At 41.0% G+C, this 14189-nt stretch overlaps 2 protein-coding genes across 3 annotated transcripts; one reads left to right on the top strand and one right to left on the bottom strand.

Annotated features, from left to right (window-relative positions):
* Positions 1–490: 490 nt before the first annotated feature.
* zdhhc16a (zDHHC palmitoyltransferase 16a) lies at positions 491–6359 on the bottom strand. Of its 2 annotated transcripts, XM_080481672.1 has the most exons (12): positions 6223–6359; positions 5667–5753; positions 5067–5324; positions 3998–4192; positions 3073–3161; positions 2638–2666; positions 2391–2524; positions 2136–2219; positions 1938–2023; positions 1491–1614; positions 1323–1393; positions 498–1228 (listed from the first exon to the last, which is right to left on the bottom strand). In XM_080481672.1, exons 3-12 carry the CDS (start codon positions 5298–5300, stop codon positions 1126–1128), a joined length of 1149 nt encoding a protein of 382 aa, XP_080337798.1. In that variant the 5' UTR covers positions 5301–5324; positions 5667–5753; positions 6223–6359; the 3' UTR covers positions 498–1125. The 2 variants fall into 2 exon arrangements, with proteins under 2 accessions (XP_080337799.1, XP_080337798.1); XM_080481673.1 differs by lacking the exon at positions 2136–2219 and having other exon boundaries at positions 491–1228.
* On the top strand, positions 5803–9559 carry mettl18 (methyltransferase 18, RPL3 N3-histidine; the record flags this gene model as incomplete). Its single annotated transcript, XM_080481027.1, has 4 exons — positions 5803–5812; positions 6087–6211; positions 6731–6790; positions 8479–9559. 4 exons carry the CDS (start codon positions 5803–5805, stop codon positions 9430–9432), a joined length of 1149 nt encoding a protein of 382 aa, XP_080337153.1. The 3' UTR covers positions 9433–9559.
* Between the last annotated feature and the right edge of the window lie 4630 nt (positions 9560–14189).

Raw genomic sequence — 14189 nt, 5'->3', positions numbered from 1 at the left:
TGACATCTGCTGGATAGCGTAACACTGGAAGGTGTGTTTGCAGTCTGACGGTGGGCGGGGTGTGATGAGCAGGGTGAAAGAGGGTTATCAGACTGAAATCTGCCATCATCCTTTAATCTTATCCCTTTCCCTCCAACAACCTTTTGTTTCTCTGTGCTCATCTTTTGTGGCTTCAGCACATCTCCTTTACTTACAACTTATTCATAACACGCATATAGTGACACATTCACACAACTGATGTTTACTACACAACTGTCTGATTAAGAAAAAAATTATTGGGTTTGCTTGAATTTCATTAGATTTCACCAGCTCTGAATGCCTGTTTCTGACGCAATGTTTTGAAATGAATCTGCAGATCAAATCTGGCATGGATATCATTTAATCCCCCACGAGCAGCGGCACGTGTCTGGGCCTGGCCACGTAATACGGTGACATAACCCTCGTCTGCATATTGTCAAGTGATCTTCAGTTAAACAAACGGAAAAACAACCGTGTTTGAAAATGTATTGGAGAAAGTAATTCATTTGTTAACAGTGATTCACACCACAGTGACATCTGATTTCGAAGAGAGAGTAAAAACATTGAAAAAAGCAAGGTATAAAGTTTTATTAACTTAACAGATACAAAAAACAAATAAAACACATGTTCATGGTACTGTCTTTTTCACGAGAGTGTTCCAAATGAAAATTTTAGACTGCAGTGTAGAACTGGTAGATGATGATTAAGATATGAAGATGGACCACTGTTTCACCAACTGAAGAGCTTTCGTTCTTGAAGACATTCAAAAAATACACACGTTCATATAGTTTGATTCATCAGATAGCTCAGTCAGTTTATAGGTCTTAGAAAAATATTAAACCCATGATAGCACGGGGTTCGTAGTCAAGTAAAACCAGTTTACAGAAACGTGTAAAAACCCAGCAAAGAATGAATGATTCACTACACTTTGCATTGCTGAAAAATGCAGATTGTAGGAGGAGGAGCTACGTCGCAGCAGGTTTTTGAGGTACTGGAGGTTGGAGAGAACTCATGTCTTCAAGGGTTCTTTTATCCGACTTGAAAAAGTAGGGTTGACAGAGCAGAGAACTGACGGATTAGGCAGTAAATATGCCTGCACAGAGTTTGTCATACAGGTATCAGGTCATTTTGAACTGAGAAGAGTTTCCACGTGAGGCCGTCGCCGCATGGAGGGTGTCCAGAGGGGAGAAGAACTCGTGTCACCCAGTGACTACAGACAAAAGAGATGCTTGGGTCACAAAAGGAACAAGGCAGTGATGGATACACAATTGATGCCTGTACAAATAAAACTCAGTGAAACACACCTTCTCTTCTCTACACCGAGGAAGATTTTCCAGTTATTCAGCCTTCCATAGTGAAAAGGATTTCGGTACACCTGACCATTAAAGAAAAAGAGGTGGAACAGTCAAAAGAAGCCACCAAGGCCACTGCCATGTATTCCAAAAAGTTTCTTTTTTTTTTCCAATGCTTACCTTTCCCTTTTGGGCCATTCGCTTTGTTTCGCTTTTGTTTGTATGCTTTTCAATGCTGGTCTCGCCTTTGGATATGAGTACTGCGTGCCAAATGGTCAAAGCTCCCAGAGTCAACCCCGCCGTGCTGAGAGAACAAAACATCTTTCATTTCATTCACTGTTAATAAAAGCCAATAATCCGGTCACAATCCCAAACTAAACTATTGCAGTCTCTAGGAAAGAAAGGCATGTACATTATACAAGCGCATCTGAAGAAAATAGGAATTACTGAAAAGTTTGTTTTATTGTTTATTTCTACACTTTTTAAAGCATTGTTTGAACTTTGAATGTACGGCCTCTGGTTAAAAAATGTTTTCTTAAATCTTACCCCCCCAAAAAATATATGTATATATTGAGATACAAATGACAAATTGAGTTGTCAAATAGTGATATTAAATCCATGTTTTACCTGGTGAGGACCCACATGTAGATGATGCTCTTATGAATCATTTTATCCTTGAATGTGTATGGTGGCGGAGCCGTCTGATAGGTACTCTACACAAAGATAAGAAGACTTTATATTACACAATTACCACACACAAGAAAGGAAGGAAAAAAGATGAGCTTAATCAGTCAGGTAGTTGGGAGCAGTGCGGCGAGAATATACCTGACCAGGAGGAAGGAGCCCAATAAGAATCCCCATTCCAGTTACTGGTATCCCCGGTTTTTCCATATCCAAATGCTTTAAGCGCTAATGGAGCGGCCCCAATTCACAACCCGAGCATTAAAGACAGGAAACAAAGGCCATGTCAGTAAAGTGAAGCCTTGCACAAAAGGATATCACAACCAAGCAGGAGAATAAGTTTAACAGGGACAAATAAGCCAAGCAGAGCGACAAGGAACAGCAGTCAAATGATCTCACCTCCAGAGCACTGTACGCATCTATGAAGAGGTTTCTGCCACTGATGCTGCAGTAAACACAGCCCAAGGTCATGAAGAGACAGAAGGAGAAAAAGTACCGGTGATTGAAATGGCCCACACAGTTATTTAACCAGGCTGAGGCACCGACGTTAAGGAGAGCCACATTCATATCCTTCTGTGGAGACGATCCATGCATTTTCTTTTTTTTCTTCAAAAATCACTTGGAACAGATTTTGCACAAAGGATACGACAGTGATGGTCCATTTTCAAAATACACCTGCGAAGGCAAAAAGCAACAAGTTCATGTGGTTGTATAAGATTCTGGGAAATTTGTATTTGAAGTCCGTTTAACGTTGCCGAGATATCAACCATTCCCACACATAGGAATGAGAAATATTTCCAAACAAGATGTAGCTGTACATCCGTAGTTTATGGAGGTATTTATGGAGGTATACATGACTTGAACACACAAACTGTTATATGAAATCATTTACCAAGGAATGACGGGGAAAGAAGCACCCAGCAGACGCTCTACTGGCCTGCATTTGTACTAACTTTAGCATGTTTTACGATTTAGGTATTTTTAATAATCCTATGAGTTGTTCTTCAAATTTACAAAACTGTCTGGCAGTTTTAGCCGCCACATTCATAAAAGAGGAAAAAGAGCGATGAAATGAACTCACCGGTTACAGATACCACAGTGATGTGTCCTCGGTGGTTTAGGCAAGATGCACTTCTTGCAAACTGACACGAACGGTGTGTCTGTAAGTTCCTGTAAGAAAGAAAACATTTTTCTCATCCAGCAGCAAAGAGGCTGGATTTCCACCCGAGTAAAACTCCGGTTAGACTCTTTTTTTTTTTTAATTATTTTTTATTGAAAAATACCAATTCTTAATCACAAAATACAATTCAATGATTTTTTTTGCTTTTTCAACAACATGAGTGCACACGAACAGTCATATAAACAGTAAAACAAATAAATGATATTAGATTACAGATTTCTGTGCAAACAATGAACACCCCCACCCACCCCACCCACCCCCCCCACCTTGGCTCAACAACACACCTCCTATTGAATATTTTACCTATTTACACAATAACGGAAAGCTATAACAGGCACATACAGTTTGGGTATCAGCTGGGCAATACTTGTAAGTCTGTGAAATAGGAGATAAATGGTTGCCATTTTTGGAAAAATTTCCCCGTACTCCCACCCAATGTATATTTTATTTTTTCAAGCTTTAAAAAAAACATAACATCCTTGAGCCACTGGGAGACGGAAGGATACTTAGCAGATTTCCAGTGCAACAATAAGGAACGTCTTGCCAGTAAAGATGTAAAAGCTATTATGCCTTTTTGCATTGAATTAAGTGTAAGTGAAGGGTCAGGAATCCCAAACACCGCAATCAGCGGAGAAGGTTGGAGATTTAACCCAAGCACAGCAGACAAAATAGAAAAATAACCTGCCCAGAAAGCCCTTAGGTCAGGACAAAGAAAAAACATGTGACTGAGGTGACAAGGAGAGCCATGGCATTTATCACACTTGTCTTCCACTTCTGAATACATTTCAGAAAAACTCCGGTTAGACTCTTGAAGCCAATATCCTACCTTAGGGAGAAACCCGGGCGAAGTCTTGGTGGCTTTGTAGTAATGGAAAGCGATCATGACGAGGTTCCAGTTACCGTAACACACATGCCACGCAATCCATGCGGGAGAGTAGGTGTTGAAGACCAGTGGCAGGAGGACGATGTAGGCTATCACTACAATGGAGCTGATCAGAATCACCACCAGGACTACAAATAGCTGGCAGCCAAAAAGAACAAGAATCAGACAGCAGCAGGAAATCAGTGGACTTATTACACGTTAAATAGATAACTTTATCTTTATCCAACACACGCAAGTAAACAAAACACATTTCAACTAACAACACACTTTTTGTTGTTATTTTCTATATTGTAAGCAACTGTAAATTCTACGCCCCAAAAAAGTACGTTAACCCCTTGTTGTAATATGACAAGCGCAAGCACATCATCTCAAAGTACATTTAGTACAGAGGATGCGCTCCTCAGAGGTATCTTAGAATAACACCTGCAGGCTGAAAAGAAGCTGTTGACATAGATATCGTTTCTATCTATGACTATAAATGCCGTAAGCATTCGCCGAGCATATGTAGGGTCCACAGCAGAAGGTTTCCAAAAGGAGGCATGGCTGCACACTGTACGTTTGCTGTTGTATAGCGATGCAAAGATAAAACCAACATGGAATTCCTCCCAAGGGTTCAGCTATCTTTAATCTGCAGCAACAGCAAAAGTGAGTTAGAAAATATTGCTGTCAAAAGAGGTTCTGCAAGTAATTAAGAGGAGTGTTCATTTTCCACCCGCACTAACGTGTTCACCTGAAAAGTAAGTTAAGTAAAGTATATTCATCCAGCACCTTTCACGCATAAAAATCACTAAGTCCTTTATGCCATAAAAAAAAACGGACTATTGGTCTGTTAGCACACTATGTCCATTGTCGCTTGTGACGTAAAGTAGATACAATCCTGTTTTGACAATGAAAATGCCTCGTAATGAGACGTTCATTCCAACACTTTTTTTTTTTTTTTTTTAAACCAACCATGTGCAAGATATGCACTCTTTTACAGATTACTTGGCTGCATAAAACAACGCTCACTCACCAGTCCAAACCAGCGGGTGACATATTCCACAGACCAAAAAACTGGTTCAAAGAGTGAGTCAAAAACCACATCTGTGTTGGTGTGGGTGTTGAAGCAAAGCGACTGCACCAGCAGCCTCATGTAAGCCCATATTTTCCTAAGCCACAGAGGCAGCTTGCTCCTTCCTCTCCTGCCACACGAGCGGAGCCGCACACACCGCAGCAGGTGGGTCACTGAGCCGGGACACCACTTCATCCTACATTTGTGGTGTACATGCACCTGAAAAGAAAAGGAAAATATAGACGTGAGCCAAACACCCCTATAAATATGAAGGATGAAGAAATGCAGATATATTTAATTCACTGCAAAAAAAAGAAACGAAAAACAAACATAGGAGGTCAATTTGACTGGCTGTCGAGGTTGACTTTATCTAAATTAATTAGTTATCATCTGGCCAATGAGGGAGACAGAGGTTAAAAAGAGACTAAAGACAGAGGGAGAGAGTGACCTAAGGACAATCATAACTATTACTTCAGACGAAAGCACTATATTCATCCTTAAAAATGGGTGTCTGGAAAGACAGAGTATATATGATTAGTCAAGTCCACTTTTGACACTCACCAAATCCTGATCCTAAAGACTGTTTATCCAGGTCCTGGTCCACTTATTAGCTTGAAATACCCCACGCTTGGACCTCTTCAGGCACAGCTGCAGTTCAGACGGGTGAAAAAAGCATTAATAGCCTCGTACAGCAGACATGTGTGGAAGTAATAAGAAAACCGTCCGTTTATGACATGTGTCAAAATTCAATGAATACATAGCAGTCTTGCTTTGCTGCATTCCAGACAGGGTGGAGCCTGGGAGGAGGGTTCAGGAGCCACATGAGGGGGCAGGAGCAGCAGCAGCAGTCCTGGAGAGAGAGGGTGGCAGCTCCTCTCCATCAGGTCTGTCAAAAATCCACCTCCACTGCTCCCACTGCCGCCTCAGGAAAAAACCCGGTTGATTCGATTTGTCCATGCTATGCACAGTGCTGAAAATCAGCCAGCCGAGCCACAGCGCTCCCTAATCCTTTTTGTTTGGATGTCACACACACTGTTTACCAAACAGCCGAGGCTGCGCCCCGCGGTTCCTCATTCATCCTCCAACAGACGTTCCCCACTCGTAAGGTAATACTCACTGCTGAGTGAAGACGAGGAAACAGCCGAGCTCTCCTCTCTCGTCGACATTTTCAAAATGATTTATTGTCAGCGCAGAGAAGCAGGACCACAGACCTGTGACAGCAGATCTGGAGCCTAACCTGCATCTCCTGCGCATGCGCAAGACAGAGGTCTCACGATAGTTTGATTCCGGAATTTCAATACATTATTATTTTTAATTTGTATGTCCGCATTTTCAATGCGACACGGTTGTAGACCAAATCCACGATTTTATTTTCTAATATTTTTATTAAATCGCTCACATAATCGTTTTTCTTTTTTTAAATCGGGATTGGTTGACGAGTGGAATTGTGGGACTTGAAGTTTTAGCATTTTGCAGCGCGGCTACGCTGAAGCTAAGCTAGTCCTGTGCACACGAGTCCGCCATGTGGAGTCTGTATTAACCCTCAACACCTTAAAGTCAATCTTCCAGCCTCAGTCACAATGTCGTTTTGTTTTAACTTCGACCTTCCGGCGCAAACAACTCAGGCCGACGGAGAGGATGGAAGGGGAGAGAAACGTGGAGAGCAAAGCGGCGCAGCGCCGCCTGTGAGTAACATTGGCCCACTGACGTGTGCTATTACTAAGAGTTCTCAAAAGTGTTAAATCAATACGTTTCGTTTAATTGTACGTGCAAGGTTTGCTTGTGTGGAAAATGCATGTTAGAAAATGTGATTGCATATATGCAAACCCATACCTTTTTTTTTTTTTTTTAAATCAGTATTGTGTGGGCTTTGATTGGAACTTTGTAAAACAAAAGTAGTTTTCATTTTCCATGGTGGGTCACCTAGAAACATGATGTATTCATACTTGCAAAATGTTGAATGTTAAAATATGTCAAAATAAACTTATCACTCACAGAAACAAAAACATTTCCATGTCACCTGCAAAGAAATACCACAAGGGGGCATGAATCAGGTCCTTGCTTGTCAATCTTTCGTTTCCCATACAAGAGACTAATAAATCTTAGAGATTGTACAGCCTGAGGGTGGCCGAAGATCCTTTGGCTTTCTCTCTCTGACCCACTGCTGAATGTCTGAATTCAACTGTAATAGAACATGTTGTCGATTTTGAGGCATATTTCTTGGGTTATTATTCTTAGTATTCTTATTTTTTAATTTTAATCATTGTGGATATTTCTTTTCTTTCGATCTCTTGGGCCATCATCTTGAAACTTTGAGTCGCTTAGGAGTATCCCATCCCTTCCACTTGCACACATTGTTTAAGTGTCATATAGCTTTAATATTTTACAATTGGTTTATGACATAAAACTGACCCATCCTAGAGTTTAACTCAAAGAAATTACAACTCCTTTAACACCGGGCTAAATTCACGTTTACTTCCCTCACATGCATGCAATATTTAAATGACGGACCTTGGATGAGTGACCGCCATAGTTGATAAGCAATGAAAATCGTTCTATTTAGCGTACACCCACGAGAGAGCATAGGTGGCTCATCTTTATTTTCATTAGCTCTGACGTCACAGTAGAAATCATCCAAGTTTGTTTTGTCAGTAAATCTGCGTGAAAACAAAGGTCTGAGGCCTGCAGCAAAATTAACCCAGAGCTTTTTGTCTGAAGGTTCCTGCACCGGTGACTGTCTGAACGTGTTGATCCACCTGTTTGCATATGACAATAGAGTGACTCAATTCTGCAATGAGTCATATGACATATGTAACAGTCTCTTATTAACCTGCTACTGAGTTTAGAGAATAAAGAAACTAACTATTGCGTGATATCAAACTCTAATTGTTATTAAACACGCACCATTTTTTTCAAAAGAATGATCAAAGCCTCAAGTGAAAATTACCTCAGCATCATCACTGATTAGTCGGTATGACTCAGATTGGCATGACAAAGTTAGTGAAAAGTTTTGTCGTGATCGCTTCAGTAATTAGTAATAATCGTTTGTGTTTGCCTCATTTAGTTGATCACTCATAGCAGAGGTTTTCATCATGCTAAACTGCACCCCATCCCCCAGCCCGTCCTCACACTGTTATGACGACTCCCACACAGAAAAACACAATCACAAATTCAATAGAAATATATTTAATTTTAATCTGGACACAGGTTTTGGCAGTTGATTTTAAAACTCCTGCCACATTCCTCAACCTTGATACTATCCGCCTCCTTTCACCACAGATGAACATCCTCAATAAGCCGTTCCTCGCATTTGAAGCCAATATAGTGATTTTAATCTATAACCATGCATGCTGTTATTTTTTTTTTCTTTCAGATTGAAGATAAAACAACACCATCAGAGCCGGTGAAAGAGGCCAGAGAGCACTTTCCTCCATCAGACCCACACTTTGATCTCATGGATGCCGTTTCTGAGACTGTGACCATTGGAACGCTTCCTCCTCTGCATTTCCTCAATGAGACAGTTTTTGAGAAGACGGCCTCAGAGAGAGAAGATAGCGAAAGTATTCTCAGTCGCACGGTGGAGCAGAGGTCTGATCTCATCTCTGGCGTGTACGAGGGAGGGCTCAAAGTGTGGGAGTGCACCTACGACCTGCTGGAGGCGATTGAGCAACACGGAGAGACCTTCGGAGGAAAGGCAGTTTTGGATTTGGGCTGTGGCGCTGGGCTTTTGGGAATCCTGGCTCTGAAGAGAGGAGCCAGCCAGGTCCACTTCCAAGATTATAACAGCACAGTCATTGAACAGCTCACCGTGCCCAACGTAATGCTAAACTGCCAAGAGGACGAGGCAGACAGTGACGATGATAAGGAAGAGAAAAACCAGGAACAAGATGGCTTTAAAAAGTCAGCGAAAGGGAAAGAGGAGGTCGAGGACGGAAACCCACCCATTAAGAAAAGAGCCACAGACGTGTCGCAGCATCTGTTACTCAGCAGGTGTCAATTCTTCTCTGGTGATTGGAGCACTTTTCTCAATTTGGTTCAAAAGACAAACCCCTCTCCCAAATACGACATTATCTTAACGTCAGAAACGATCTACAACACCGCTTATTACCCCGTGCTCCATGACACCCTCCACAAACTGCTGGCACCAGATGGACTGGTCTACCTAGCCACTAAGTCTCACTACTTCGGTGTCGGGGGAGGACTGCATCTGTTTGAGACGTTTGTGGCGGACAGGGGGATTTTCTCTCTGAGTCACCTGTGGGATGGAGAAGAAGGACTTCAGAGGCATGTTGTCCTACTAAGAATTAAAAAGCCAAAAGAAACTTGAACAAGGGCTCTTGTCTGTTCAAACTGATTTAATTCACTGATGTTTTAAATCGTCTTTCAGTGTTTTGTGTGAGGATGGCGGGTCAAAGCAACAAATGTGTTAAAATGAATAAAAAAAAGCCAGTCACATCTTCTGTTTGCACTCTGGTTAAACTATACCTGCTTTTATCTCCCATATAGAAATTTGAATATGTCTGCCAGTAACTGAAGTGCAGTTGAAAGAGGCTGTTACAGGTCTTTAGATGCATGTGGAGGAAAGAAAGGAAATGGGCTCAGTGACCTTTGCGAGCGATTTCCCCAGTGTTCAAACACCAGCATGAAAGCCAGGCTTGTTTCTGAAGTCCAGCGCAAAATGTCAATTGCAACTTATCCCACCAGCCTAAGGATGTAGTTTGAAAGTGGATTCTGGAGTCACTGCACATCAATAGTGGGACTCTGTAGGGTCCCTGCACCTATTCTGCTGGTTTCATCACAGTTAAATGCACCATGTGATCTGAGTGTGATCCATTGCACAACAACAACTCATGACAATAGTGTAACTATATCCAGGAAATATGGAAAATATGAGTGAAGGAACTGCTGTAATTTCTCCGACGCCACCTGGAATCCCCTCCTTTGCCTCAATCAAGGAACTAAATGGAAATTAATCTGAAAATATGCAACGTGCTCAGGCATGTTTCTCTTATTTAACTTGACTCGTGAGGGTGGATGAGGAAATCAGGTTTTATAAACAATGAAACTGTTCAAATGAGCAGTTCGCAGTGCCTAAAAATATGACGGCACATCGGCCTGGGTTATTTATGGAGGATTCACATGTAACATGCTGCTACTCCAGTTGTGTCCTGCGAGCCTGATTAGTCAGGCAGCTTTGTGTGACACGAGTCATTAGATCTCATTTAGTCATTTTTATGCTTTAATTGACGATGACAAATCCTGAAAGATGTTTTTTTTTTTTTGCATCAAACAAAGGAATTGTTCTTACAATTTAAACTAATAACAGGTTCAAATGTTTCCTACAAATAGTATTGTTTTTTATAATTTTATGAGTTTTGCCGTATTATTTCAAGCTGCTGATCCACTTTTGTTTGATCAAGTTGAACATGAATATCAACTCATTCATGTTCCAACTGACCTGAGGGAGAGAGAAAAAAAGTTTGTATTAGCGCAACTGTGTTTTCTCTGTAACACTGCCTATTAGGCTTCTTCTAAGTGACTCAAGCCAAACAAATATTCATACAAGGCAATCATATCTTATATGTTCCCATGACAAGTTATGCTACTGGCAATTATTTGGCATGGATAAAAAAAAAAAAAAACCGAAGATGTCACCAGCACAAAAATGACTGCTATTTCACACCCGCAATGTGTGAACAGAATTTCCAGTGGCCTCTTTGGTGTGCATATTGCAGTGTTGAGCAGTGTTTCAATCCACTCATAAAAATACACCAAGCATGGTTTCTGTTTGCCTAAGCCTGGCAGGCAAACGTCCAGTGTGTCTGCTTCGTCATCGCCTCTCATGTCGACAGCTGTTCATGGCCTTTGGGGGAATTCCTGGCTCCTCGAGTAGACGCAGCCTTTCCCCTGCTTGCTTTATGGGAACAGGGGGCAGGGCAAGTCGAATGGTTTTCCTCAGAAACTATTATGTGTTGATTCACTGAGGAGGCGTGCTTTTCACTCCCACTGCTTCCTCCTTACTGGGAAGTGACTGTCGGGCTTACCGTATGGAGGGAGTGTATGAAAAAACAGAGAGGAGGGAGGCCGATGGGTGATGTGAAAGGTGCTGGTATTTAAGGTTCTTTGCTCTGAATGTCAGACAGTACGCTGCATCCTTCCTCGGGACTTGGAGGACATGGGAGAGTGAGCCGAACATGCAGGTGAACTGGGGAGGGATTTACATTCACAGAGTGGAAAAACGTGCCGCCGATTCAAAGCTAAAGCATCTTTCTGTTTAAATGGGATTTTTTCTTTTTTTTCTTTTCTTTTTTTTTTTTTCAAAGGCAGAATCAAAGACATGGTCCTGTAAAGCCTTCATTAGGAAATGTCTTTTCTGATTTATACAGCTTTTTGAGAGAAATCGGATCAGTCGACTGATAAAAGTAAGTGTGCTGGTAAGTATTATGGTATTTTATCATCGGAAATGAAGAAATTAGTTGAACTGGTCATGTAGCTCTACAGAAAATTACATTCGTGGCATTTTAAGTAGATAAAAAAAAAAGTGGTTTTTTTTTTTTTCAAAGAGTAACTTCCACATTTTCAAAGCTTTAGCAGATGACGGCTGTTAAATATGACAAAGTGTGTTATCCAGTGTGACCTACATTTGTGTAGGCTTCAGGACTCCGTTTGTGTTCTGATAGGTTTTTTCTTGTCTTGTAACAGGCTGTTAAACCGGTTGTTTCCAACTCTAACTGCCGGAAAGATATGAGTTTCCTGAACATGTTCAGGTGTGTCCTTCCTCACATAGTTTATCATACTGCTTTGTACCTAATAAGAATCCACACACATAATGAATAAACCACTGGTGATGTTCTAGCTGAAGAATTCTCTCATTGTAATGTCACTGTCAATATTGATTCAAGACCTTGAGAAGGGCATTTTTTTAAATAAAAGAGAGCCTCTGCGATTCAACATTGGCCGGTTAATGTCAAACTTACTGTGTAGAGTTCAAAGATCTATCGACCGACAGTGTGTCACTCATCGCACGGTCCCAAAGTTCTTTCCCTGGGAGTGTACGGCTATAACTGATGAGTCATTTCATGCCTTGATTCTGTGCTTGCATCAGCCCAGTGTGCTGGCTTTCATTTCAGTGGTTGTGAAGCATTTCCAGGAATACTTCAGTTGAGAAAAAAAAAATAAAAAATGGCTGAATTCCTCAGATGACCCTGAAACGCTCCATAGTGTCTGTCTAAACAAAGAATGGCATCCAATTAAACATAAATGCACTTTGGAAGTTTTTACGTTGTTATTCTTAACCCACTGAAGACACCTCTTCAGTGGGTTACATGATGGTTAAATGAATTAATGTACAACTGTGTGATGCGAAAGCCCACACTGGTTGCTCGTTGTTTAGAATAAAGTTTAGCTGCCTTTATGACGGCCTCTTGCCCAATCTTAGAGAAGAAGAAGTCTCGCTGACGCTGTCGTCACTTCATCACCCTGCTTTTTCTTGAGAAACAGGGACGAATGACATAACGACCTCAACATGACGCTCATTTCTCAGCATGTGACACTGGTTATCTTAGACATACTCTTATTCAGCTTGTGACTGTCGACTCCTTCACTTTATTTATTTTTTTATTTTTTATTTTTTGGGAATGATTCCAGATGGTTTTAATTGTTTTCTAAACTGGACTGACCGTATGTGATCTGTAACAACCCAAAAGGAAGTATGGGTTGGGTTAAACTAATCAGCTATTAAAGGATCAAGATCCTCCTGAGGACATTTTTGTGCTCTGCTATGAGAACTGAATTCCATAGATGGTGACATCTTCCGGTGTCATCTATGGGCTCAGTTCTTTTGGCATGGCATGCAACCACACTGCACAGAGCCAGATAACAGAGATCATTGTAATGCTCTGTGTATCTATACGTATAACATATCTATGTGTCAGACATACATTCAATCATAGATTTAATGTGCGTTACTCCTGCTTGTATGTTATTGATTTGTTTAAACCAACTATGAATCAATGTCTAACTGCATATGCTATTGAATATGATAAACATTTGTCATTAATGTTGTTGTAAGCTTTTTATATATTGTCAATAAAGTTACCCAAAATCAATATTGTTTGTTGTGCTTTTTTACATACAATTTACATGTTGTAAAATTGTACGGTAGATTTCTTTTTCAATCACAAGGCCTCCTTTTTTTTTTTTTAAAGCTTTTATCTTTAATCCCACAAAATACGCAGCCATGGTGATGACACTGGACATGAGCGAGACATTATATTTAGATATTTGCTTTGGTATTCAATTAGAGTATCACACCGATTATCACAAAATCTGCTGCTGCTGATGTCACAGAAGCCTTTTTGACTTTAATTTTAACTTCTTTTTTTAAACGAGATAACTCGCCTTGAAAAGTTTGTAATCAGGAACATTAATTTTGCCTTAGGACCATGAGTGGAAAAAGAAGAAGAGGAAGAAGACAACAAAACAATTCATGACAAGAATAAGATTCAGCATACAGCGGTAGTACATCAGCAAAAGTTGACACAAAGTGAGACACTTTTTGCAGAATTTGTGGCAATTCTGTCACAGGAACCTGAAAATGCGGTGTAAGAAAAGGTGAAAGCAGTCATTGCAGTTTCATTATTACGAGCAGTTCAACCCGTTCTCAAACCACAGACATCCATTTTAATAGCTGATTCAAAGCACAGCCATGTCATGAGATGTCAGCTGATGAAAATGTATTGTCGGTCGTTCCCTCTACTTATCCTCCCTCTGCTCCCTCTCACAAACCATGACCTCTCCTGTTAACTGAGGTGCTCACTTACTCTCAACTTGTGTTGTTTACCATGGGGAGTGTGTATAGTGGAGCTCTCACACAACAGCTCCCAGATGTATCCTAAAGTTGTTGTGGTGGGAGCACAGAACATTCATCATTTCCCAACAAAGAAAGCCTCCATTAGGGGAGGGTGAAGTCCTCAGGCTTTCTACTCCTCTTGCACTGGTGCCTTCATGGCCTGAATGGAAATGAAATCACAGAGACCAAAGGCACAATGCTGCTTAATTGCACACCTCTCACACCAGAGGAAA

Source organism: Lipophrys pholis (genome assembly GCF_963383615.2).
Source record: "Lipophrys pholis genome assembly, chromosome: 15".
NCBI classification, from domain to species: domain Eukaryota; kingdom Metazoa; phylum Chordata; class Actinopteri; order Blenniiformes; family Blenniidae; genus Lipophrys; species Lipophrys pholis.
This window is presented reverse-complemented; position numbering and strand designations above follow the sequence as displayed.

Excerpts from the sequence above, each read along its gene's own strand:
- zdhhc16a (XM_080481672.1), bottom strand. The coding sequence starts at position 5,300 with ATGAAGTGGTGTCCCGGCTCAGTGACCCACCTGCTGCGGTGTGTGCGG. Across the intron at positions 4,193-5,066 it reads TCACCCGCTGGTTTGGACTG|CTATTTGTAGTCCTGGTGGT; the intron begins GTGAGTGAGCGT and ends TTTGGCTGCCAG. Across the intron at positions 2,667-3,072 it reads CACTGTGGTATCTGTAACCG|GTGTATTTTGAAAATGGACC; the intron begins GTGAGTTCATTT and ends TTGCCTTCGCAG.